The 26,128-nt window shown below is 37.7% G+C and overlaps 2 protein-coding genes across 6 annotated transcripts; both read right to left on the bottom strand.

Annotated features, from left to right (window-relative positions):
• Nucleotides 1–91: 91 nt before the first annotated feature.
• On the bottom strand, nucleotides 92–17,045 carry LOC134324472 (serine/threonine-protein kinase Nek5-like). Of its 5 annotated transcripts, none has more exons than XM_063006331.1 (24): nucleotides 16,986–17,045; nucleotides 16,447–16,578; nucleotides 15,168–15,264; nucleotides 14,824–14,921; nucleotides 13,080–13,163; nucleotides 12,718–12,788; nucleotides 12,300–12,386; nucleotides 11,443–11,497; nucleotides 9,396–9,596; nucleotides 8,832–8,910; nucleotides 8,594–8,697; nucleotides 8,075–8,295; nucleotides 7,751–7,829; nucleotides 7,055–7,156; nucleotides 6,130–6,210; nucleotides 5,586–5,666; nucleotides 5,436–5,519; nucleotides 5,263–5,358; nucleotides 4,721–4,958; nucleotides 4,038–4,172; nucleotides 2,613–2,760; nucleotides 2,431–2,530; nucleotides 1,057–1,159; nucleotides 162–177 (listed from the first exon to the last, which is right to left on the bottom strand). In XM_063006331.1, exons 2-23 carry the CDS (start codon nucleotides 16,564–16,566, stop codon nucleotides 1,151–1,153), a joined length of 2,370 nt encoding a protein of 789 aa, XP_062862401.1. In that variant the 5' UTR covers nucleotides 16,567–16,578; nucleotides 16,986–17,045; the 3' UTR covers nucleotides 162–177; nucleotides 1,057–1,150. The 5 variants fall into 5 exon arrangements, with proteins under 5 accessions (XP_062862399.1, XP_062862401.1, XP_062862400.1 ...); XM_063006330.1 differs by lacking the exon at nucleotides 162–177 and adding an exon at nucleotides 893–955; XM_063006329.1 differs by lacking the exon at nucleotides 1,057–1,159 and having other exon boundaries at nucleotides 92–177.
• Nucleotides 17,046–18,813: 1,768 nt separating this feature from the next.
• Nucleotides 18,814–26,128, bottom strand: itm2bb (integral membrane protein 2Bb). Its single transcript, XM_063005664.1, has 6 exons — nucleotides 25,941–26,128; nucleotides 23,831–23,959; nucleotides 23,219–23,434; nucleotides 22,562–22,672; nucleotides 21,440–21,590; nucleotides 18,814–21,106 (listed from the first exon to the last, which is right to left on the bottom strand). Exons 1-6 carry the CDS (start codon nucleotides 26,019–26,021, stop codon nucleotides 21,018–21,020), a joined length of 777 nt encoding a protein of 258 aa, XP_062861734.1. The 5' UTR covers nucleotides 26,022–26,128; the 3' UTR covers nucleotides 18,814–21,017.

The raw sequence follows: 26,128 nt of genomic DNA, 5'->3' as shown, positions 1-26,128 counted from the left end.
ACATCCCAAAAGTTGAGATTAAAGTTTCTTACCTGTCTCGATCTGAGCAGCGCTAGTACCTCTGCCAATTCAAAGAAAGGCAATAAAGATGACCGACCAATCTTAGCTCTCAGTCATGAGACCCCATTTAAAGAGGAAGCTGACGACGTCTGTACCACTCGGTCAGAACCGCCGGCACTAGTAGGAGACAGGCAGAGGAAGGCATGTGGCACTGGTCACAAATCCGCCCCAAGCTCTAAAACTCCAGTAAATAAGAAAGACTTACCTAATCACACAAGTGAGCTTTTCTTTTGGACAAGGCCATCAGACAGCCTATCTCAACTTATTACTTTAGCATTCTTGTTTTATTCCTTCGTTTTATTGCTAAACTGATTTGGAAATGTCACACACAGATTTTAAATAATTTCAGTCATGGTTCTGTAAGAAAAGGGAATCACTACTTTTGGAAGCTGGCTATTAGCTTGCTATATTTGGTAAAACTGGTTTATAAACATAATGTTTAGTCACAAGGACTGATTTCTAATATGTTACCACTGTGACAATTTGGGTAGCTGTAGCCATTCAAACCAATTCCAATTCTTGTTCATTAATGGAGGTTGCATGAACGCACTATGCTTTCTTATGTTCTCCAATTCATTAGGATAGACTGAGCTAAGATCCAGGGTGTGTGGTGCATTTACGATGATCTTGTATCATCTAAGCTTTTCTATGATTATATCGCTGGCTTGTTTTATGCTACTTTGACTTAAATGTATAATGTGGACAGTCAATACCATACTGATAGACCTCAAAAGATGGGCCTTTGGGAAATAATTGAAGCAGATGTCTGACACAGGTAATGACTATCAACAAATTAAAACATTGCCTTATGAAAATTAATGTATTTTTTAAAGGGCACTGTGATGCTGAAGGCAAAGGGGCTGATGTACAGGCATCTTCAGCTCCTCTCTCCGCTCTGGAATAAAATATTGTGTGTGGCTGCTATACAATGAAGTGTTACCTTGTAATATATTTGTGTTTACATATATAGTGTTCAGTAAAATTTCCCAAGCTTACTCCCTTGTGTCCCTATTTCCAGAGTAGCGTGACCGGAGGGTTGCAGTGCCGGAGCCGATATCGCCGTAGTGACGTGCCAGGTACGCTGGAGGGATTAGAGGCACTAAAACAACGCAACATGTAAAAAGCCACACCTACATTCCATGTGTGTGTGTGTGTGCAGATTGTCAATGTGTGTATATGTGGTAGTACTGATATGGTTGGCGAGTTGTACACACATTCATCACATATGACCCTTGTACAAACAATAATTGTCTATGTGTTTACTCTATCAATAAATTCCTTTACAAATTAATTAAACAAATAAAATTGGAGTCAAAATTGTCAGTTCATCAGATTGAACAGCAGCAGCTCTGTAGAATATAAATCTAACTCTGCCTAAACAAAACCATCAAGCCAAGTACTCACCCTAAAGTTTCTACAGGAACACTATGCCACAATTTAAAGAAAAACCAAAAGAGCTGAGGAAAATTTTCAAGAAAACTATCACTCTGAAAGGAGTAACAAAGCCATTTCCAAGGCTCAAGGACTCCAATGAACCAGAGTGTTGGCTTGTGTTATCTCCAACCTGAAGAATCTTAAATCAGTGCTTAATGAGTGGCTGGCCTGCAAAAATTGCTCCAGGGGTTCAGCAGCAACTCATTCAGGTACATAAGAAAACTGGAAAACTGCAGACATTTTTAATCCCAAGTGGCAGTAATAATGTGAGGAGCACCTGGCAGCTTGTCAACTGAGGTACAGTTGGGCTTGGCTGAAGAACAATGATCTAAAACACAAATGCAAGTTCACATTTTAATTCCTAAAAAGCAATAAAATGTAAAAATTTTGGAGCGGCCTAGTCAGAGTCCTGACTTAAACCCAACAGAGAAGCTGTGAAGAGACCTAAAACTAGCACCTACAAGTGTTTCTGATTTTAGTAGGTTTGCAAAAATGAGTGAGCTTATCCAGTTATACAAAGTGTTTATCAGTGTTTATTAAAGTTTTAAAAACAGAATACAAGTGTATCTTTTAATCACTTTTTTAGTTTTACTACATCAGGTTTAATACTAGCACGATTTATCACAGTTTTAGGGTGAAATATTTCTGATGTACTCATGGAAACAGCCAACAGTGCTCTTGTGATTTTCCCTCATACATTAATTATCCAACTAAACAACTTTTTAGTGCAAATACTCGAAAGCACATGGTTAAGCATTTATAGCAAAAGCTCACATCACCAGTGTGTTACTTTATGAATGTGTACTATGATGTACCCACATGTCAGTGCTGCTTTAGATTCAGGTACACTTTGCCCAACTTGGGGCTCCAGTTCCTGGGTTCTACTCTATTTTACTGTCCCCTGCCATCGTCCATTTTCATGGACCCCTCAGTCACCTTTGTGCTCTGGCCCTCCTCATTGTCCTCTGTGGTAAAAAGGTTCCTCATGGAGTCCTTCACTTCCTCCCTCAGCTCATCCTCTGACTCTTCAAAGTTTCTGAAGAAACATAAGGGTGGAATGAGACTTGTGAATTTGATTGGCTTTTCCAGATTAAAGGATAAAGAAATAAAAAGCCTACGTGTCTTCATCATCTGATCTGGGCTCCAGTCGCTCCTCATCCACTTCCACATCAGAATCATTCTTATCTTTATCATCAATGTCCGTTTTAGCATCTTCTGAAATCTTCTCTTCCTTTGTAGTTCCTTCATCCTGGAAAACAGACATACCTGGAAGAATGAAGAAATAAAAGAAAACTTTAAAAGCAAATAAATACCAAGGATTCCTAAAGAACCAGCTGTAACAAACAAATCTTCTTCTTTTGTTTGGCCTTTGTCCCGTTCGGTTGCGGGGTCGGCTCTTCGGCGGATCATGATTCGCGCATCGATTTGGCACAATTTTTACGCCGGATGCCCTTCCTGACACAACCTTCCCTATTTTATCCGGGCTTGGGACCGGCACTACGATGCACTGGTTTGTGCATCTAGCGGCTATAGGACAATTCAGTGTTTCCAATTTGCCATGTTTTTTTGGACTGTGGGAGGAAACCGGAGTACCCGGAGAAAACCCACACGGACACGGGGAGAACATGCAAACTCCGCACAGAAAGGACCCGGACCGCCCCACCTGGGAATCGAACCCAGGACCTTCTTGTTGTGAGGCGACAGTGCTACCCACTAAGCCACTGTGCCACCCAGCTGTAACAAACAAATAAAATGTTAAAATGTCATAATTAGTAGCTACAATAAAGCATAGACATTTCATTATTCAGTTGTACTAGAAATACAAGTCCTATAAATACAGTTAATCATATTTTTACATATGCTAGTTAGTCATTTCCACTCACTAAGCACTCGTTTTTTAATCTACATCTACCATACAGGTGAACTGTGTGTGCATAGTTACTGACTGTGGCCATAATTTGCTCGTTATGCTTTTCAACCCTCTGTACCTTATTTATTAAATGAAAGGTATTTTTAAATACTGTTTATACTTACTGACATCTTTACACATCACCTGTTAGCACTCGTTATTGACTATATTTTTGGTTGTAGCACTACAGCTTGGTTCCAAACAAATAAAGTATTGTGACAAATAAAGTAATACTTCTTTTTTTAAAAAGATAATTTCCCAACAATGTTGGTGCATCTGATGCACTTGGGTTTTTACCATGTTAGAGTCAGTGCAGTGCTGAGAATGTTCTGTCATCATCATCAAATCTGGTCAGTGGTGGTCCAGTGGGGACCTTTAAATGAATAAATAAGGCACAGGGTTGGTGAGAACATGTACAGAGCAACAAATGGGCTATAGTCAGCAATTATACCCACAAAGTTAATCTGTTTGGTGGGTGCAGCTTATAAAATAATCAATACATACACATACCAGCTAAGTAAACCTAATTAAGTGTGTGTATGTTCATGGTAATTGTGTAAGTGTGTGGGTTTAGGAAAATAATGCAAATAATTGAGAAAAAAAACTCATTAATGAAAGTGAATTATATTCTTGCCCATTGTTAAGCATGTGAGTTGAGCCTCAGCCAGAGCGTTAAGGAGTGTCTCAGGAGGTCGATTTGTCCATTTTCTTCGCTCCTCTGGACGTTGCTCTTCTGGACTCTTCCTCTCGTCTTGCTTGGTAGGTTCACCTACAGAAAAACACCAGTCAAATGTTTGCTTGTGGCCACCCATTTGCATACTGATTTCATACAAAAAAACAAAAACAATGGAAATATGCCGGCTAGGTAGGAGTTGTTGTTTTTTTCCCATTTCAGACAGTTTGTAAAATGCAATAAATGCAATACAAACAACAATTTGGGACTTGTTAATGTTTTCACTCACCAACTTCATTGTATTTTGTAATAATAAACACATTTTGAAAAGTTAGAACATGGACTCATCTGACCACAGCACACATTTCCACTGTCTTTCAGTCCATCTGAAATGAACTTGGGCACAGAGAACTTTGCAGCATTTCCGCATATAATTTATGTATGGCTCTAACTGTAATAGTTTCAGCTTGCTTTTCCTGATGCAGTGGACTGTGTTAAGTGACAACGGTTTTCTGAAGTACTCCCAAATCCATGTGCCTAGATTTATTGCAGTAACATAACAGTTTCAGGAGAAAGTACTGAACTAAGTAGAACAAATAATCCACATCCCTATGTATGTACATTGTTTTTCATATCTAACATACCACATTCAGAAGAAAACGTGGAGCAGACCGATGATACCTCCATGTTGGCCAGAACATTTAGAAGGGTTTGGGGGGCTTTTTGATCCCACATCTTCCTTTTAACACACATCTTTGCTTCTTTTTCTGCTCCTTCCTCTATGTTCTCCTCAGGCTTGTCTTCACTGTTAGCTTCAGTTATGTTCCAGAATCTGATCTCCTGTCCTGCATCGAATGTCAGTGTTTGATTCAGAGGGACCTCCTGCCAAACAGATATCTAACTTAATTCTTGTAAAATGTCTACATTTACTGTTTCATTTTAATAAGCATCCAATATTTTATCCAAAAAGAAAAAATGCAGCTTTGAGTTTTGCTGAGAAGTTTAGGGCTACATATTATTTAATACATCATCGTTATGTGTGAAATGCTCTTAAACCCCTGATGTGAAAGATGTTCTGTTATTTATCTTTAGAGGTTAATTGTGGGTTTTTAAATTTATAATGAAATTCTGCTGGGTTGAAAATATAGATAGAGCCACTGTTTTCATTGTACAATCAGCATTTTACCTCATCTGCCTTTTCTTCCTCGGTTTCTTGTTGTATTTTCTCTTCATTTCCCTGCAGCTCCTCATCCTGCAGTTTGATCTCAAACATCACTCCTTTCTGCATTCATAAAATACAAAGCTTCAGTGCTGAAGAATTCAGGTTCCTGTGTATAAAGGAACTATGGACATAGCTACCTTGTCATGTTTTTTCTGAAGCTCCTTTCTCTCCTTCTGGTTCTGCTCTAGGATCTGCCTCAAAGCTTCCTCCATATCTGCAGGCTAAGAGAGCATGTATAAGCTTAATCCCACTGTAAACGGTCCTATTTAAGTGTGTGTAAGAATTACGTTTTGCTCTTCTTTGGGTGTATGAGGGTGTTTCTCTTCAGGGGGTTCCACTACGTATGTACCTGCTGCTTTAAGATGGGCCTGCAGAGATGTACAAATACATCATTAATGGACATCCCAATAATCCAAAAGCACATACTCATATATCCCAACATTATGCAGGATATCCTAACATCATGCGCCCCCTCCTACATGCACTTATTTCAACCTGCCTGAGACATGGGATTTTACTACGAGCAGTATCTTGTACAGATACCCATGAATTACTGTCCGTGAATCAAACCTTCTTAATACACAAGCCTCACCAAGAAAGCAGAGGCCACAACTGCAGCATAAATGAGGAACTTATTCAACCTTTCCCCCATTTATTCCAAATCCTTAAATTTTGCCTTAATTCATAAACAAATTGACACTTTTTTGTAATGTTTTGAACTTGCTTGATACACACCATGTATGCAGGTCATTGTGCAGTATAAGCTCGTTTGACATAATTTTTTTATGTAATATATTTTACATGCATCAAAATATGTAGTGTTTTGTTTACCTTAGCATCAGCTCTCCTCTTGATTTTTTTAATCTCATCATGATAATGCTGTCTGATCTGCTGCAACTGCCTCAGATAGTCCTGAACACATCACCATCATCACCATCTCAGCCACCAAACAGTTTTAAAAACAACCTCCATCTTTGAGATGAAGGAAGTAAGAATCTACACTCTATGGTCAGTAGTATCTGGACGCCTGACTATAAGCTCACCCTATGTGGTTATAACAGCCTCCACTTTACTTGGAAAGTGTGTCTGTGGGAATTTGTGTCCATTCAGACAAAGAAGCACTGATGTTGGATGAGAAATCCTGGATCCCAATCAACAATCCAATTCATTTCTAATAAGGCTGAGGTCAGAGCTTGTTGCAGGTCACTGGATACTCTTCGCATCAAACTTTTCAAATCGTGTCTTTATGGCAATGGGGCACAAAGGTGAAAGCATATCATGATTGATTTTATACATCTAGCAACCAGTGTGGAGCAAACACCTGAAATTAATACTGATAATGTGAGTCCACATACCTTTGGCCATATGGAGTACTTTACAGTCCTATAGACTTCATATATGTTGGCTGTAAACATTGTGTGAATGTAGGAAAACTGTGAATAAGTGAATTGAGGCCCTATTAATTTTTCCATTGTTCATGGGTCCATGATTTGTTCTCTTAGAAAGAACATTTCAGAACCATGACTTTATACTGGTGTTTAATTTTAACAGCAGTATTATTTTAAGCAGTATGTGTCACTAGATTACATGTGCCACTGGGTTATAAACCTGTATAGCTGTGATTGTAACTGTGATCGATTAACTTTTAAAGTCAAGCTTCCAATTTAAGTGGAATTTCTTTTATTTAGTCCACCACCTGCACGTTTCCTTCATAACCAATGTTTCTTAGTATAAAGGCAGAATGTTTGTATTTAACCTGTTCTCCCGGTAGTTTATCTTGAGGTACTTGCTCAGGTGGAGTAGCTTTCTCCTCTGTGCACTTGTACCTATCAGCATCTGCTGTGCTTGGCCTCAGACCCTGCATACAAAGTTCCAATTGGGTTTGTAAAAAATCAATTTAATAACTTTATCATTTACAGTGACGAGCCAAAACATTAGGACCAAATGCCTAATATGCTATACAAACAGCTCTTACTTACTGAGACAAGGACTCCACAAAACATCTCAATTAGTCCTTTTATCTGGTACAATGACAAATGGTTTATCGTACTGTGCGCCCTGGTACCATCTCTTACCTGCCTAGGTAAACAATGCACACTTGGAGAAAACAGGGTTAGTCCATTCTTACATTGCTCCAATGACCAATTCCAATAACTGTGTGCCCAGTGTGATTGCTTTCAATGACTGACAGGAGTCTATGACTGATTATTTTCAGTATTAAAATGATCACAATTTGAGCCACAGCAGCTCTTCTTTTGGTTAGTATCAGTTCTCTTTATGGCTACCTGTAAGCATCCCTTGCAGTTTTGGAAATCGTAAGAAGCCAATCTGTATACCCCTGACAGGGACATGCACAGTTGTTAATATTACCATTCACATTTTTGGTGGGGGTGGTCCTAATATTTGGCACATCAGTGTACAATTGTTTGTGTATGCAGTTGTGTGTCCTCACCAGCTGTTTCTGGGCTCTGAGCTTGTACAGATTGGCTTCTTGTCTTCTCTGCAGATATTCCTCCCTCGCTGCAGCCACACTAGTGACATATAAAATAATCCCAGTTCAGTTCACAGTTCAGTTTTGCATACACTTGTGAGAGATATGTATTTCATGGCAGTTGTGAGGTTTCAGTTACTTCTGCATCCGTTTTCTTTCTGTGACTTAGTTTATGGAACACACAGTTTTGTGTATGAGTGTATATGTGTGACTGACCCAGCAATTTTGTTCATATTTCATGAAAAAACAATAACTAAAATCACCACAGACCACACACAAACTCACAGCTGATATGGCTCCATAGCTTTTGGTCTCTCCAGATCTTGAGGTTTCTCTTCTCCAGGATTAAAAGAAAGAGGTTGATGCTGAGGCTGTTTCTGCACTTGGTCCAGCTGAACATTGTAGTGCTTGTAGTACTGTAGGTTTTGACTTGGTTTGTCTTCTTTTTTTGGCATAAACATTTGTGCCTTTCCTGGTTCTCTTACTGCTGCTTGGACTAAAATTCTCTTCAAATAAGAAAAGAACAATGTATTTTTTAATATTACTCTTAAATAGAAGGTTAAAGGTTACAGGACTCACTGCACATAATTCAATTATCTAACTAAACATGCCTTTCACATTTACTCAATTTACACTATGTATTTTAAAACTTATCTATATAATTATTAAATAACTTTTTTTTTAGAATCCAGAGAAATCTTAATTTCAAATAATGTATAAAAAATATATCACTATACTATATACAGTACTTATTATTGAATAAAAGTATATTTTTTGAGTAAAAAATTATGATGAAAATCATACTTTACACAGAGGTATGGAAGGCTTGGCTACTGCGCATCTCCGTTCTGGTCTGGAAGGTAACTGGAAGGCACGTCCAGTCTTCAGTGAACCAGGTTTTGGTGTTACTTGGTGAGTTTAAAAGAGAATGAGATTACAATATATATATATATTACTATTTATATAACTATTTTGGGTACATGTGCTGTATTTGAGACTGAGCTGGGTAAGCTGGTGGTGGGCTTAGAACTGGCTTGGGTACCTGTGCTTTGTTTGGAGCCTGGCTGTACAAAAGGTTTGACTTCATGCAGAGTTGAGTGATTGAACTCTTCCTCCATCAACTATAACAACATAAAAAGTGTCTTTTCTGATCCAAAGTTGCAATTAAAAAAATCTATTATCACTTTACACTAAATTTGTTTAAAGCCACAGTTTTGTGGTATTTTATGCATATTTCCGTAAATACAGAAAAGCTAATAGCTCACAAGTACCTGCTGTGCCATTAGTATCTTAAAAACATTTGGTTTGAGACACAAAAACACCTTCAATTACCCACAAAACATGCCAACCACAAATTAACAAATTAAAGTATGTCAAATGATTTTCGTATGGATTAAAAAAGTACTTGTGAATTAAGGTACTAATTAGGGTTGCCATCCCTCCTGAACTGGCTTTGAGACTCAAATCTTTTTTTAATCTAATCAATACAACAGTATCAGTATTTTAGATTTTTTACCAGAAAAAAAAACCAACAACGTTTTAACAGCAATTCCATGGCACTGAGTTTCCAACCTAAGAGTACAATATATGGATGTGTGTCTGTTACCTGTGGGTCCAAGTGATTGCTGATATGCTTGTGCAGAAGTGGTCGTTTTAGCAGCGAGTTGACCGAGGGCCGGTCTCGAGGACTGACCTTAAACAGCTGTGTGAGGAGCAGCCTGAGTTCAACACTATAGCGTTGTGACACAGGGGTATAATGCCCCTTACAGATCTTTATTATCAGCTGCCTCAGACTGCTGGCTTCAAACTGTCAGTATAAACAATCAAATGAACAAGTCTGATTAAAAAATCTAATTAAATGGTGACAAAGTCATAAAGTTTATTTTGTACTTATTTTACATTAAATGTATAAAAGTTAACATTAATGGAAGGTAACATTTAGCAAAAATATTGTTTAGGGAAACATCTTAAATTACATATTCTTAATTACTCAAACCTGTAAACAATTTACTGGCCCTACTTTGTTCCCTGTAGGTTCTTTGCAGTGATATAGGCATGAACTGCCCTGTTTAGGGGCTGTTTAAGGGCGGGTCATAGCATCTTAATAAGTTCAAGTCAAGACTCTCACCAGGCCACTCCAAAGCCTTTATGGGTGAACTTACTTTTGTGCTTTATATTGCTGTCTTCTTGCCTAACCCAATTGCACTTAAGCTGTAGAGCATAGACTGATGACCAGATATTCTCTTTCAGGATTTTCTGGTAAGGAGCAGTAATCTCCACACCAACACATTACTCCTACCATGTTTATATGTACGTATGATGCTCTTAACCTGGAATGCTGTGGCGTTGTGAATGCTTTATGGCAGATATTATAAAACATATCTTACTGAAAAAAGTTTACTTTAAGCTTTATGTTTATTTTTTACACGTTATGCTCCTCGTGCTTCGTGTAGTGGTTTTCCCCATTTAACTCTCCCACGAATACCATTTCAAACCTTTTTATCTATGATGAAATAACAACGGATGCTAATCTTATTTGAAACTGTTTTGTAACTCTCTCCAGACTGTTCCTACTTTTAATCTTATCTGTTGTGAAATTTCTCTTGATTTAGGCACAGTGTGGTTTAGGCTTCTTGTTTTGACAATTTAGCCCACTTCACATTGCTAAACAGGTTTTATTTTAATGGTGTTTAGGGGTGGTTAGATGTTCCCAGCAATGTGTAGTAGGCTACTCTGCTGCAATCAAAAGTAATTTTGAAAGAGAGAGAAAGTTAAACTGAAGTGTCTACACAGCCATTTCAAAGGCTTTGAGACTTCAGCAAACCACAGTAAGTGCTTTTTGAAAATCAAAAACCTCCCAGTGGTAAATGTTTCCAGGTCACCTACAAATATTCTTCAAAGAGCAATGACTTATCTGGAAAGTCACAGAAAAACCCAGACAAACACCTAGGCAGTCTCTCTTGCCTCACATGAAAAAGCATCATTTCCCCATTAAAAAAAAGCATAAAGCATATAAGCATCCAATGGTAAGTTGCAATGCCAAAACCACTGCTAAAGGAATATATCGGTGATCTGAAGCTTAAGAGCAAATGGATTACGCAATAAGTTTATGCAACAAATCCACCTCGACAATTGGCAGGACATTAAACAGGCAGTTCATGTTCAAAAGCCCTTCAACATGGCAGAATTAGGACTGATCTTCATTCATCTAAAGTGTTAGGTTTTAGTTGTTGATAGTGTATGGGTCAATTACTTTTTTGCATAAGTGATCAATACCATTGTTATTGGCATGTTTTATAATACATTCTGCATACGAATCTAAAACCATATAGTGTGAGAGTGTAAAAAATAGAGGAAAGCAGATCAGGAGGTAATATAACAGCAATGTAAATATTTCTTACAAGAGTGTAATATTATTGACCTTTAATGATGTTTTGACTTTATCTGGAACTTAAGGCTTTATGTGTCAGTTGTGTGCAAATATTTAGAGATTAGAAAATACAAACAATTCGTAATTTAGTCAGGGTTTAGCTCAAACAACTGTATATATACATATTATATTATATACATACAATACATAGGATAAAAACATTTACAAACAAGCCACATTCTGCTCTGGAATTTGTATAAAAATAAAGAGTTTGGAGACTCACTGGATGTTTAAGTGTACAGAGCTCATAGAGGACACAGCCAAGAGACCAAATATCTCTGTAGAACAAAGAAAGAACAAAACTGTTGATCAGACACATCTGCTGCACATTTGCTCTCAGAAAAGACAAAAACTGTGCTCAAGAAATAATAATTTAACAAAGCCACATAAGCCACAGTTAAAGGCATCCTTGTAAATTCTTGGAAACAAAATGTCACTAAAGCATTTTTATATTCATATGAAAGTTTGTTTTCCTTTTTAAAGTTGCTCTGTGTCTAACAATATATGAGGTGACACATAGGTCTAATTCTCTTAGTCATTCTTAACAATGAGAAAGACAAGAGAACACAATTTAAATAAGCAAACGTTGTGTTGAAAAGTGTGTTGATATGTCAAGAAATTGCTATAAAAATGGCCTGATCTACGGTTAGGGAAAAATTTAAACTTTCCAATCAACTAGAACTGTGACAAACTTGTCTGAACAAGGACCCATGCACAGTGAAGAGAGAGTTACAGAAAAGAAATTCATCTTGGGGTCACCAAAACTCCTATCAAATGCCTCCTTACACTTATTTGGAAGGCTTGTAAAGAAAAAAAGACTTTTCTGATATCTACCCACAATTACTCTGATTATCTGACCAGATTAAACAAAAAATGAGCTTTTGGCAACAGTTAGGGTAGGTTCCAACCCATTTTTAGCATATTTCGGCTAATAAAGCACACTTTGCAGTGCACTAACCGCATAGCTAACTGCACAGTATTGTGTAAAAATATTTGTTTTTGGCCTGACTTCAAATTCACATAAATTTAAAAACACAAGTGCACAGCAATAAAACAAACAAACAGTTTGCCAGTACGCACGTTTTGTTGTTATATGGCCTGTTCTCACAGATCTCAGGAGATATATAGTATGGTGTCCCAACACATGTTCTTGCCAGCTCTGCTGTGCTGCCCCAGAAAAGAAGATGCAAAAATATTGACAACATTCATACATAATAAATTTGCTGTTACTTGTATGTATTTGAATACAATATACAATGTTTACTGTTGCATAGAGGAGCATATTTTTAATATAGTTTGTTTTTGATTTTTGAACCATCGGCTGATTTACTGTTAAGATCTTATGAAGTGGGATCAGAACATTATCAGGTGTTGGCCAATATGTATACCTTAGAACTACATCTAAGGATATATGAGGAAAATGGATGAGCACATTGTTAAATCTTATATACACACACAAACAACCTGACAAATCTTCTCAAATGATGTCTGTACTTACTTGTTTAACAATCGAGCAATGCCAAAATCTCCAAGCTTGACTTTTGTGTCTCCTTTGGTAAGGAAAATGTTCTACAACAGCATGTTACACACAACATTAATATGATTTGGCATGCACCTAATGCATTTTATTTTAAAACCTTATTTGCTGTAATGTTAAAAAGTAGTTCCCAGTTTCTGCCTAAGTTGTTTACGTGCAAAGATAGGGTGAGGTTTACCACAAAAACTGTATGAGTATATAGTCAGTTAGTGGTAGATCTCCATTTGACTGGTCTAGTACAAACCTGAATTCTGCAGCAACTGAAACTGGCAGAATTGTTTGTTGTCATATTCACTTTAGGGTAAAGTGTAAGCATTATTTACCTGGGTTTTGATGTCTCTGTGCAGAACTTTCCTGTCATGGATATGCTTAAGGCCCAGGCAGATCTGAACAAACCAGTTCATAATCTGTACAAAAGCAAAAATGTCTTATTGTATAAACTCATTGTGCACTTTATTAGGTACAACTATCTACTACAGGGGTTGGACAAAATAACTGAAACACCTGTCATTTTAGTGTGGGAGGTTTCATGGCTAAATTGGACCAGTCTGGTGGCCAATCTTCATTAATTGCACATTGCACCAGTAAGAGCAGAGTGTGAAGGTTCAATTAGCAGGGTAAGAGCACAGTTTTGCTCAAAATATTGCAATGCACACAACATTATGGGTGACATACCAGAGTTCAAAAGAGGACAAATTGTTGGTGCACGTCTTGCTGGCGCATCTGTGACCAAGACAGCAAGTCTTTGTGATGTATCAAGAGCCACGGTATCCAGGGTAATGTCAGCATACCACCAAGAAGGACAAACCACATCCAACAGGATTAACTGTGGACGCAAGAGGAAGCTGTCTGAAAGGGATGTTCGGGTGCTAACCCGGATTGTATCCAAAAAACATAAAACCACGGCTGCCCAAATCACGGCAGAATTAAATGTGCACCTCAACTCTCCTGTTTCCACCAGAACTGTCCGTCGGGAGCTCCACAGGGTCAATATACACGGCCGGGCTGCTATAGCCAAACCTTTGGTCACTCGTGCCAATGCCAAACGTCGGTTTCAATGGTGCAAGGAGCGCAAATCTTGGGCTGTGGACAATGTGAAACATGTATTGTTCTCTGATGAGTCCACCTTTACTGTTTTCCCCACATCCGGGAGAGTTACGGTGTGGAGAAGCCCCAAAGAAGCGTACCACCCAGACTGTTGCATGCCCAGAGTAAAGCATGGGGGTGGATCAGTGATGGTTTGGGCTGCCATATCATGGCATTCCCTTGGCCCAATACTTGTGCTAGATGGGCGCGTCACTGCCAAGGACTACCGAACCATTCTGGAGGACCATGTGCATCCAATGGCGGTGCCGTGTATCAGGATGACAATGCACCAATACACACAGCAAGACTGGTGAAAGATTGGTTTGATGAACATGAAAGTGAAGTTGAACATCTCCTATGGCCTGCACAGTCACCAGATCTAAATATTATTGAGCCACTTTGGGGTGTTTTGGAGAAGCGAGTCAGGAAACGTTTTCCTCCACCAGCATCACGTAGTGACCTGGCCACTATCCTGCAAGAAGAATGGCTTAAAATCCCTCTGACCACTGTGCAGGACTTGTATATGTCATTTCCAATTGACGCTGTATTGGCCGCAAAAGGAGGCCCTACACCATACTAATAAATTATTGTGGTCTAAAACCAGGTGTTTCAGTTATTTTGTCCAACCCCTGTATATCTACTATACAGATGAACTTTGTGGGTATAAAATTACTGACTGTAGCCCAACACTTTGTCACCCCCCTGTACCCCATTATCAAATAAAAGCAACCCCATAGAACCCGTACCGACTAGATGATGCTTGGGCGCTGGACCATTCTCAGCACTAAAATAACACTAAAATAATAATTACATGCTAGTTTGTGTTGTACTTGTATATTCTTTTACTACCCAGCTGACCCTGTTGCAAGCGGGTAGAGACTGTAGTTTCTATAGTTTCCATTCTGAAATACGATTTGGTTCAGGTGTTCATTTAATCAGTACATCAGTAAGTAGATGTGTGAGTGTCTGTGTAAAGCGTACCTGCTCTTCTGTAAATGGTTGTCCTCTTTGCATATTGATTCTCTTCATGAGATCCCCACCATCACAATACTCCATCACTATATAGAGATTATTCCTCTCTGATACACACGCACACACACATACATGCAGGATGTAATTAGGCTGCTTTTGGAGCACTACTGAGAAGCTTCATTGGTAAGCATCAGGGCTAAACCCTAAACCTTGGGTTTTAACCCCTAAATCACATCACCACCAAGCCATTTTCTAAAAATCCCTAAAATGATACTGTCCGTCTTATAATTAAAACAAACATGAAATGTCTTAGCAGAAATGTATATTTTGCAGAAGTGGATTAACTCACTAACCATAGAATGACTTAAAGAAGGCAACAATATTTGGATGCTTCATTTTGGATAGTAATGTCACTTCCTTTTTGGAGGCATCTCTTTCTAGAGCAGACATCTACAAAAGAGAAAGGAAAAAAGAAAGCGAGATAAAAAACAGGGAGAAGTGCAATGTAGGAGCTGTACCCCAGGCATATGTATAATGTCACAAATCAAAATAGTTTTTTTGCTATTTCTAAATTAGGCTAAATTAGACTAGACAGGAAGAAAATGGAATGAAATAATAACTTCTATTTAATCACATTAAGCAATAATTTTGTAAAGCTTTGTCCTGGAATGTCTTTAGATGTCACTATACCTCTGACAATTGTTCTCTCGTCCCAATATGTTTGCAATATCTTACAAAGAGTTCCCTAAAATATTAAGCAGTGTGCACTACAAAGGGAAATTTTGTAGACACCTCTTTAAATTACTGGATATAACTATGCATTTGTTGGCAGTGGTGTAGTAAAAAATAATCAGACAGCATATTTATCTGTAAACAAACACTGGTAGCATAAAAAACTGATTTTCAAAATAACACTCTAATAGGATGCCACCTTCAAAACAAGCCTGTTAGTGTGAGTCTAGGTGCAACAGCTCAGCAGCCAGAGAACACGCTGTCAAAAAAGCCTGGTGCCTGCTAATGACTAGGTTTGTAGGTAACAACCACAACCAAGTTCCAGACAACGTTTGGATCCAACATCAGCACTAAAAATCAACTTTAAATGTATTTTAACTGGAGAGATAACATTTTGTATAGACCCAAGGAGGATGGGGGTCCCTGCTGAGTCTGGTTCCTCTCAAGTTTTTTTCTGTATTTTAAGGGAGTTTTTCTTTGCCACTTTCGCCCTCGGCTTGCTCAACAGGGGGGTTTGGTCTGTTGGTCCTGGATTCTGTAAAGTTGCTCTGTTTGTTTGTTTGTTTACTGGGATTTTAACGTCATGTTTTACACTTTTTAACGGTAGTTAATCATTACACAAGGTTCTTCAGTTCACAAGGTTATATCGAACACAGTCCTGGACAATTTTGTATCTCCAATTTACCTCACTTGCATGTCTTTGGACTGTGGGAGGAAATGTTCTCCCACGCAGACACGGGGAGAACATGCAAACTCCACATAGAAAGGACCCGAACTGCCCCACCTGGGGATCAAACCCAGGACCTTCATGCTGTGAGGCGACAGTGCTACCCACTAAAGTTGCTTTGAGACAATGTCCATTGTAAAAAGCGCTATATAAATACATTTGACTTGACTTACCCGGCTCAGGTTGATTTGCTTTAGGACACAGTGGTTTGCTGAGCTGCTTCTTTCTTTAACCAGCAGTGCTTTTCCATAGGCACCCTCTCCGATCTGCCTGAGAACTTCATATTCCTCCATTATTCTAAATGACTAATAAAAATAATAATAATTCCAATGGATATTTTCTCAATTTCAAATGCAGTGAACATACGTGGGGCCAAGTTTATCACATTAAAGTAAGAATTAAGTAAATATAATTGTACCACCACACTGCCTAAAACAGATAAGCACTGTAAATCATCAGCTAAAAGTGGAAGTATTTTGTTATATAAAAAATTCAATATATTTTAGGTTTGACAAAAATACAATAACAAAGCAAATAACAAACAAATAACAGAGGAATCCCCTTTGGCATCCAACCCGACGGACGAGCCAATCATTGTCCGTGTAGGTGTCCAGGCTGTCCAGGCTTAAACACTAATCTCCCACTGTCCTACTATAGCTCAGTGGTTAAGGTACTGGACTAGTAATCAGAAGGTTGCCAGTTCAAGCCTCACCACTGCCAAGTTGCCACTGCTGGGCCCCTGAGCAAGGCCCCAAAATCATGTTCAGTCACAATTGTAAGTCGCTTTGTACAAGAGCGTCTGCTAAATGACTAAAATGTAAATGTAAAGCCAGTCAGAAGACAGGGGGTGTTTTTCTCAGATTTTTTTCTCCTCCTGTTATATCTTATTTTTTATGAACAGTATAAAACATTACCACACGGTATTTCCCTGTAACATAATTAGGTTATAAAACAGTTATTAATAATGAAAAATAAAAACCAAGAAAATTAAAAGTTGAAGTTTCAATAAACACGAGCACAAAAGCATTCACAGCGCGAGCGTTACCACAGCAACGCAACTGCAACACACCGGTGACTCGGTGAAAACTGAACAAACTGCAGACTTTATTTAATAAACTACGATTTTTACTCACCGAGCTGAGAATAAACTCACATTGCTGCCTTATTTAAACTCAGATAAGCAAAAAATACAAATTATTTCATGTCAAACACCTGGTCTTCATGTGTCAAGAGGAAAACTGTACTGTAAGCATTCCAGGCTAAAAAAAAAAAAAAAAGGGCATCGCCGAAAGGCATTGTGGGATTTTTTTATTTGTTTATTTTTTTTTGTATAAATTTCTTAATTAATTTATTTTAAAAAGTCAAAACCACATTTTTGCCAAAGAAGCTCATGTTTCAGTAATTCAGTCGCAAAAATGTCTTTCAGAAGTAAACAAATGTAAATGTAAACATACTGACAGCAAATAACTTTCACTCGATTAACTTAAAATATTCATTTTCCACTTTAAATTTGCACAATGTTTTAGTACTTGTACATATAAAAATTGTTATAATAATAAGCATCTTTTACTGCTATGAGAATAAAGGAATTCAGACACAATCAGATAGATCCTTATTATAGCTATGTGGTTTAATCTTTCTTATTTTTCTTGGCCAATGGTCTTTAATTTCTTCTAATGAACGTGTATTATTAAGAGGCTGCTCCACGCCCCCTCCGACACGTGCACAGCAATCGAACATCTTATCACCTACACTTGACGAGTGCAGTGCAGTACAGCGCTGTGTACGAAGAGCCACACCCTCTGCCGCACTCCTTTCCCATCTCCGTGCAGGCGCCATCAACCAGCCAGCAGAGCTCGTAATCACACTAGTCTGAGAGAGAGTCCCCATCCGGCTTAATCCCGCCCCTATCTGAACAACAGGCCAATCGTTGTTCATGTGGCCGCTCAGCCTTAGCCGGCATCGCTACGATGTATTCGAGATCTCAGCTCTGGTGAACAGCATGTGTTTTTACCGCTGCGCCACCTGAGCGGCCCTCCAGACATTTTTGAATGTAAACTGTGACTGTTATTGGCTTAACGTTATTTTGGATCTTGTCCTGCTTGTTCCTTATCTGATTAGATTCAATTGTTCCCAATATGTTATGGTACAATTACTTCAAACTGACTTGTTTTATTGAAATGAAATGACTGAAATGTTTTATTAATGACATTTGCAAAAAGGCAGGTCCATGTCATGATGGTACAATCTCTATACCTTACTGTGGTAATAGTGGTTTTAGAATTAGATTATAAGTAAGTGCAATTTTAGGTGCTTTGTGCTTTATTTTTAGCAGGTTAGCATGTCATATAGGGGCGTTCCTGCTTCTTTCAGGTCACCCTGCAACTCTTTTGGAGTCTTTCAGCTTCACTTCCACATTCTTTATCATGATTACATAAAATCTTGCTGGCACACCAGTTCAATGACAACTTGTGAGTCTTAGGAAACTTCTTCAGAGCCAACAGCACTAAAAACAAGTTCAATTTCCACAAACATGGTAGTAATATTGTAATATGTTTATTTAAAATATTACTATCTTAATAATTACATTACTATCTTAGTGGGTAGCACTGTCGCCTCACAGGAAGAAGGTTCCAAGTTCGATCCCTAGGTGGGTTGGTCCGGGTTCTTTCTCTGTGGAGTTTGCATGTTCTTGCCATGTCTTCGTGGGTTTCCTCTGGGTTCCTCCCACAGTCCAAAAACATGCAAGTGAGGTGAATTGGAGATGCAAAATTTGTTCATGACTGTGTTTGACATTAAACTTGAACTGATGAATCTTGTGAAACGAGTAACTACCTGTCCTGTCATGAATGTAACCAAAGTGTGTAAACATGACGTTAAAATCCTAATAAATAAAATGATTTATTTTAACCATTACATATTTACATTACTAACTTGACTAAATTCACCCATTTTTTAAACCTATTTGCTTATAATCATATATCTGTGCATTTCATATTTAAAAGTACAAAGTCAAAATTGATATATGCTGATATAAAGTTAAATTATATGAAATAACAGAACAAAAGTTAAAAAAAATTGTCCTCCCCCATTGTATACTACCCCCCAAAACACCTAACAAATACCGCTTGGTGCGAAAATGGTGATAAGGTTCTGTCTTTGGTGCCAGAAGTAATTTTCTTTTATATAATGTCAATAGAACACAATGTGTGCACACATATGCATGAACATATAAACACATTCAGTCTGTTTCATGAGTTTTTTCCTCTGTAAAAAATGATGAAGAATAACATACAATAAAGAAAGTTTTTTTTAATATTTGAACAGAAGGGTTATTTACAAATATTATGTTAGAAATCTAAAGTTAATTTGTTTACAATGTCAATTTGACAGTTAATTATTTCTTGATTGTAAAAAACATAGTGTTTTAATAGTTTAATTATATAAAATTATTTGTACTGTAAAAGGTTTCCAGTGAAATAGAAAGATAAACGACTTAAATGTAGGGTAACCAATTTTGTTAACTGCCCCTTTCACACTTGCCAGGGCATTTTTTACCAGGTCATTGTTGAGTGTGCAAAATGCTAGGTCATTACTTAGTACTACTGTTAGGTAAATACCAGGTTAGTTCACATGTAGTTAAAAGGTGATAGATTAGCATTTAGGAGAAATATTGAGGCCAAGCTGATAATACCTGTACTAAGGTATAAAGCACACTCCATTTCTGCAAATTTGAAAGACTGAGAAGTATCAGCTATAAGTATCCAGCAATGAGTCATAGCATGCAAAATCATTTTTAAGTGAATAAGAAGTTAATAGTTCGAAAAAAAATGTACCAGAACATAAATTAAAATTCAGGACTGTTATTGCTGTTTAAAGCCAGCATGTGTGAATGACATAAAGTCATGTTTGGTTGTTGTTTTACACACAAAGTCTGGTGTTTTCTTGGGCTATTGGTTAGAAAGGGGCTTAGGTACAGCTGTTGATTACAGTTTCTTTCTTAATCACAATGTAGTTACTTTAATTCTTCTAAGAAAACAACTAGCTATCCATTTTTATAATGCATTCATATTAAAGATTAAGCTTCAGCCACAGTCGTATGAAAATGTTCCGACATCCCTGGTCATTTTTTTTATATAAGTTCACATCCTCTACAGGGAACACACTTAAATATTGTCTTTTTGTTTGCACATATGTTAAATTTAGCAAATAAATGGTATTTTGTGGCACTCGAGTGGCACAGTGAAAATTATGCTAGTCCATTATTATGGGGATCCAGGGTTCAAGTCCCCAGGGGTGTTATATGCTTATTAGGATCAAGTGTTGGTAAAACATAAAAATAAAATGGAAAAAAATCTGTATTTGTACACTAATTGCAAAAAATTCTGTAGAGGATGTTAACTTGTTATAACTTTTTAAAAAATCCTTAAAACATGGAATATGATCAGGGGTGTTCAGACTTTTGCATTTTTATACATGACTACATGACATTTACTGACATTTACTCACACTCTCTCTCTCTCTCTCTCTCTCTCATTTACACACACAAACACGTTTACCTTTTTAATAATGTTTTACCTTATTTTAAGTAGAATCAAAAGTGTAAAGCATGATGGAAATTTGATTTCTTTAGATCAACCAGAACATGAACACGATTTCAAGCAAAAAATAAGAAGGTGCCATAGAAAACAAAAGGGAAAATCTGTTGCTTTTCCTCTTAGGTTTTTTTTTCTCTCCTTTTCTCTCACTCCTCACAGATCATGGTCTCCACTGCAAACTGGTTCTCAAAGTGGAGGATCTTGTGGCAATTCAGAGCTTCACGTTTTTGAAGACCTGTAAAAGCCAGAACATTACACTGTGGTTTAGTGTGTATGAGTATTGATGGTGTATCACCTACAAAAAGCACCAGGAGGAAGTTATTAGCTGAGTTACCATCCACTGCTAGTACTGGAACACTCACGGAACATCCAATTTAATTATAAAGTAATCAAACACACACTAACCTATGTGTGGCAATTAGCCTGTGATCTGGAAGGTGACTGGTCTTACCTGAGCATGTTTCTAATGATTGCTCTTGCAGGCTGATCACTTATCCAAAGAAAGTATTTTACTAACAAAATCGTGATCATTTTTCTAAAAGCACTCTGTGTGTATCTGTGTCCCTACCCAGAATGGTATCTCGACGCTGCAGTCTGTAGGTATCTTTGCCACGGCACAGTTGGTTAATAAAGTAGCCCAGGTGCTCAATGTCATCCAGCTTCTCAGTGACAATCATCTGCTCACGTACTAGGTATGTTTGTGGCAGATAGGTACCAGCCTGGACAAAACACACACAAAATGCATATTTATAATATTTATGAGTTTTCGAAAGTCAGTACCTCTTGGGAAACAGCAGTTATGCAGAGTTTTATTATTGGATTTATACACACACACCATAAGAGCTGACAACGTTCATAAAACCAGACTTGATTTATTTTTATGACCTTATTGAACTTGTAAACATAAATATTTCTGACAACAGAGCCATTGTTTTATTTTTGAATACAATACCAATATTAGACAAATGACCTGGCATTGTGTGATGCCTGATACTAATTCAATTCCAACACCCTTAGTGGCATGGTTTCTTGATGCAATAATTGTATGTCTAAAATATTTGTAATTTAGTGCCAAGTCAAAGCTTCTTTGAGGTATTAGCTGCAGCTTACTGGCAAATTGTCCTCCTGTGTTTGAGAGACCAGTGCAGTGTCTACGCACAAGCTTTAAGTCAGTCAAAGCACAATTGAAAGTCTGGTACTTGGTGGCTATTGAAAAATAAGCACCCCACTTTACCCCACAACCAAGTCATATAGGGGGTGGACCATTTACTGAATTGCACGACAATGAAAATGCATGTTGTCTTGCTATGAGAGCATTAGGTGCAGCAGTGTTGTTAGGATTTTTCTCAGTGTCACTGCTGGCAGGGGAATCATGTTTCAACCAAACATTTAAAGACAGCATTGTCCAGAGTACAGAATGGACATACCTAGTAAAAGGTGGTTGGTGTGCATGTGTGTGTAACACATTGCTGATGCACTTTTAAAAGGATTTTGGTAGGTCTGCAATTTATGATGCACAATTTTATTTTTCAGTTTTAGTGGCTCTCACTGTGGTTCACTAAAGTCCAAGAACCATAGAAATGAATTTGCAACCCTGTTACCAATTTTTTTACCACTTTACCACTTCTTTTAACAATGTTATAAGAGAACTAGCTGGGGAAAATAAAATAAACAGCAGCAGGTACTTCACCTTAATTTTGGTAAGCAGGTCCATGAAGTTGCGAGGGGGCATAACCACAGAGGTGTTGAGAGGAATCACGTAGCATTTTTCCAAATTCAAATCCAGATATGCTGTCATTTTCTGAAAGTACATAAAACACACTTTGGAATAGAAAAACCACATTGTATTTGTATGTATGCAGCCTTGCACCAATCTTTTTAAAGTGCCTATCTGAATGTTTCAAGGGCACTTAAAGAGCACTTCATGCAAATCAGACTACACTTTGTAAGGACTATTACCTATAATATGTGCAATTTTAAAATGTTGTCTGGTGTTGTCTTTTTTTTTTTGCAATACATTACATTTACCAAAAACACAAGTTGTGATCTAAATTTGCACAACACTCATATATTTAAATTAGTTTCCTGTAGACTGTAATAAGTCACCCACCGCCACTCTGCAGTATGCATAAATTAGCTGTGTGCTTACAATAATTGTACAGCAATTTGTGCAGAAATAGCATGACAACTGGACAAATCTGTGACTCTCATATATAGCCGATTTACAGTTGTATGAATCTTGCTGTTGCTAATTCTTGAAGTAACTGATATGTATGTTATGGACTACAGAATGAATAAAAATTGTTTAATGTGTACATTTGTCATGTGTGTATCTGGTGTTTCTTACCAGTTTGAAATCATGCACAATGTCGGCCGGGTCGCTGTCTCCGAATTCGGGAATGGGGACGTTGATGAGCTCCACCTCCTCATCCTGCAGCACTCGCACTATCTCTTCAATTCTGCGCAAGTTTACTGGAGTGTCCTCCATGATCACATCCTCCTCCTCCTGGATCATGTAGTCCTGCTCACGGTACTTCATTCCACACACAAACACATGGCCTTCCTGCACACACACACCACCCACACACACCACCCACACCCACACCACACACACACACACACACACACACACACACACACACACACACACACACACACACACACACAATGATACACTGTGAGCAGTGGTAGCTCAGCGGTTAAGGTACTGGACTAGTATTAAAAACTTTGGAGCTGGTTCAAGCTCCACCACCGCTAAGTTGCCACTGCTGGGTCCCAAAGCAAGAGCCTTACCCATAATTGCTTAATTTGATTTTAATATCTGGTCAAAGCTTTTTTAAATGCTTAAGATAGTCCATACTTTAATGTTTAGGGCTATAAGCAAGACAGGATAGTGCAAACTGTGGTGCTGAAAATTTACTTTTAACCCTGTGCTTGACAGTAAGGGTAGTGATCTCACCTCCACTACGTAGTGCCTGTACAGGTAAGCACCACCTACAACCACACCTGAGAGCATGAGTGCCAATCCCAGGTAGAAGCACCAACACCACGCCCTCGACGGCTGGCCCACAAACTGTGCCTCAGGGTCCTAGAGATGAAAACAAAACATTGTGGTGTGGTTAGATCTTGTTACCTTATGACTAACATATTGATTTCAGGAAGTGACTGTGAATAAAAAAAAACTCAAACTAAACCCCACAGAAATTAAGTCTGATCATTTAATAATTTGATTTTGTTTTAGAAAGTGTATGTTATGTGCTTGGTGATCATGTTCTGTAACAGATGTGTAACATACATGTGTAACATTCTTCATAGTTCTGTACGCACTTGTTAGATGTGGCATGTTCATACACGAAAAAGACAAGGCTTGCCTTTGCAAACCCAAGCCAATCTTTTAACAATTTTTCTTTCTGATAAACATCAGGGTGGACACTATAGGAATGTGCTTCCATAAACCATATAATGTTAGATATTCCAAGTGCATTCTGATAATCAAAGTGTTTATGTTTTTAATAATACAAGGCTGTATTTGTATCAATATTTGATAAAACTTTGTTTTCATTGCAAAACAAAAATGTGTGGTAAATCACAAAAAATACAAAAAAATACAAAAGCTTAAACTAGCAATACAAAGAAAAACTAAGATGATAGTTCACCCTTAGAAATAGAAATGACAGTTTGCATTTCAGAGGATTATGTGGACAACAGGCCAGAGTTCAAAACACACAGCAGACACATCCACAAAGCTCTGGCACAGTGGGCGGAACATGTCACAAAGTTAGCGATAACTAAGCCCGCCCATTTTAAGAGACAATATGATAAGTAAATTTTACTGTGAAACTGTGACTTGAAATTTGTCTCTCAGTGAATTGAACTGCTAATGATCTCTGAAAATATAAAACTGGGCCACCAATCAACAACCAGCAATAGCAGAAAATCACCAATCATGCATTACATTTGGCCTAGAAATGTTATTATATTTTTTACACTCCTGCATTACTCCACTGACTCCTGATTGTTAAGTAATGGTAACAGTTCTTATAATGATGGATGAAAATGACAGTATAACTTGTTTGGCATTCAGTGTATAATTTAATCAGACTTTCAACAAAAGTGTGACATTAAAAGGGTAAACCTTTGACCGGTCAGTGTTCTAGATAAACATGCAACCAATCAAGCTAAGCCTTGTTTTACACCAAAACTTATCCTACAGCACCTACAGTTTTATTCTTTTAAGTGCACCACGAACACAAGTGCACAAATTAACATCTCCAACCAATAATACCACATTGTTTTTATTTGTAGTTGTTTTTTTTTCTCTTTAGGATGTTTCAGTTTGCAGTTTGTTACTGTATATGAGCAATAAGTAATTAATACGTTTATTAATCATTAATTTGGTTTAAGACTATTATGTTATAGTGTATGAAGTAAAGAAAAACTACATTTAAGTTTTAAGACTAAACTAAAATCCAAGATCAGCAACTTTGTCGACCCCACTGATCTAGCTGCATCAGTTTCTGCGTTATTTGGTTGCATGGCACCAAACAACCTGTGGAACAACATTTTGGAAAAAAGAAACTTCATTTTTAACAATGGCATTAAAATATTTTTAATTTATTCTTCACAACTGTAATCATCTAGCTAGCCGTGGTGTAATATTTACTACACGCTTTCTCTATCTCTCTCTCTCTCTCTAGTTCTATTGCTTTTGTTTACAAGCAGCAACGAACCAAACCAGAAACGCAAAGCCTGTTCCTCTTTATCGTCAGCCATTTCTGGTTGCATTCCAAAGCTCTACTTAGGCGCCCTACATTACAATGAAATGAACACGTTTTGCAGCCTAAGTAGTGCACTACACTACACAGAGTAAGCTTTTTGAAACACACCCCGAACAGTAGCAAAGTAGTCCGATAGGTAAAACCGTCTTAAACAAATGACCCCACTATTGTAATTCATATTTTAGGTGTTCTGCGTTAGCACAGAAACAAACATACAAAACGAGTCTGCAATACAAACCAGGAAACACGACTCGTTTACTTACATTAGCACAGTTATTTAAAAATGGTTACCTTCTGTTCAGGAATGAGCGTCTCACTATCTTTTTTTGCGTCTTTCTGAGCAAGAGCCGCACTAAAGCTCACTTTCACCATGATGGGGGAGATGTTATGAATAAAAACTATGAAAACTGAAAAATTGACACACCGAGACTACCGTCTAACCTCCGACCAGATATAATCCCGATTTGTGACGCACATAC

Source organism: Trichomycterus rosablanca, chromosome 12 (genome assembly GCF_030014385.1).
Source record: "Trichomycterus rosablanca isolate fTriRos1 chromosome 12, fTriRos1.hap1, whole genome shotgun sequence".
Classification (NCBI taxonomy): Eukaryota; Metazoa; Chordata; class Actinopteri; order Siluriformes; family Trichomycteridae; genus Trichomycterus; species Trichomycterus rosablanca.
Note: the sequence above shows the minus strand (reverse complement) of the source record. Positions and strands in the feature narration are given on the sequence as shown.

Bases quoted from the DNA above. Each gene is read 5' to 3' on its own strand.
- itm2bb (XM_063005664.1), bottom strand. From the start codon at position 26,021: ATGGTGAAAGTGAGCTTTAGTGCGGCTCTTGCTCAGAAAGACGCAAAA. The intron at 23,435-23,830 runs GTGAGATCACTA...GTGTGTGTGCAG, and splicing joins ACAGGCACTACGTAGTGGAG to GAAGGCCATGTGTTTGTGTG. The intron at 21,591-22,561 runs GTGAAGTACCTG...TGTTTTGTCCAG, and splicing joins ACCTGCTTACCAAAATTAAG to GCTGGTACCTATCTGCCACA.
- LOC134324472 (XM_063006328.1), bottom strand. From the start codon at position 16,566: ATGGAGGAATATGAAGTTCTCAGGCAGATCGGAGAGGGTGCCTATGGA. The intron at 4,959-5,262 runs GTAAAATGCTGA...TCTGTTTGGCAG, and splicing joins AGGAAGAAAAGGCAGATGAG to GAGGTCCCTCTGAATCAAAC. The intron at 2,531-2,612 runs GTAGGCTTTTTA...ATGTTTCTTCAG, and splicing joins AGATCAGATGATGAAGACAC to AAACTTTGAAGAGTCAGAGG.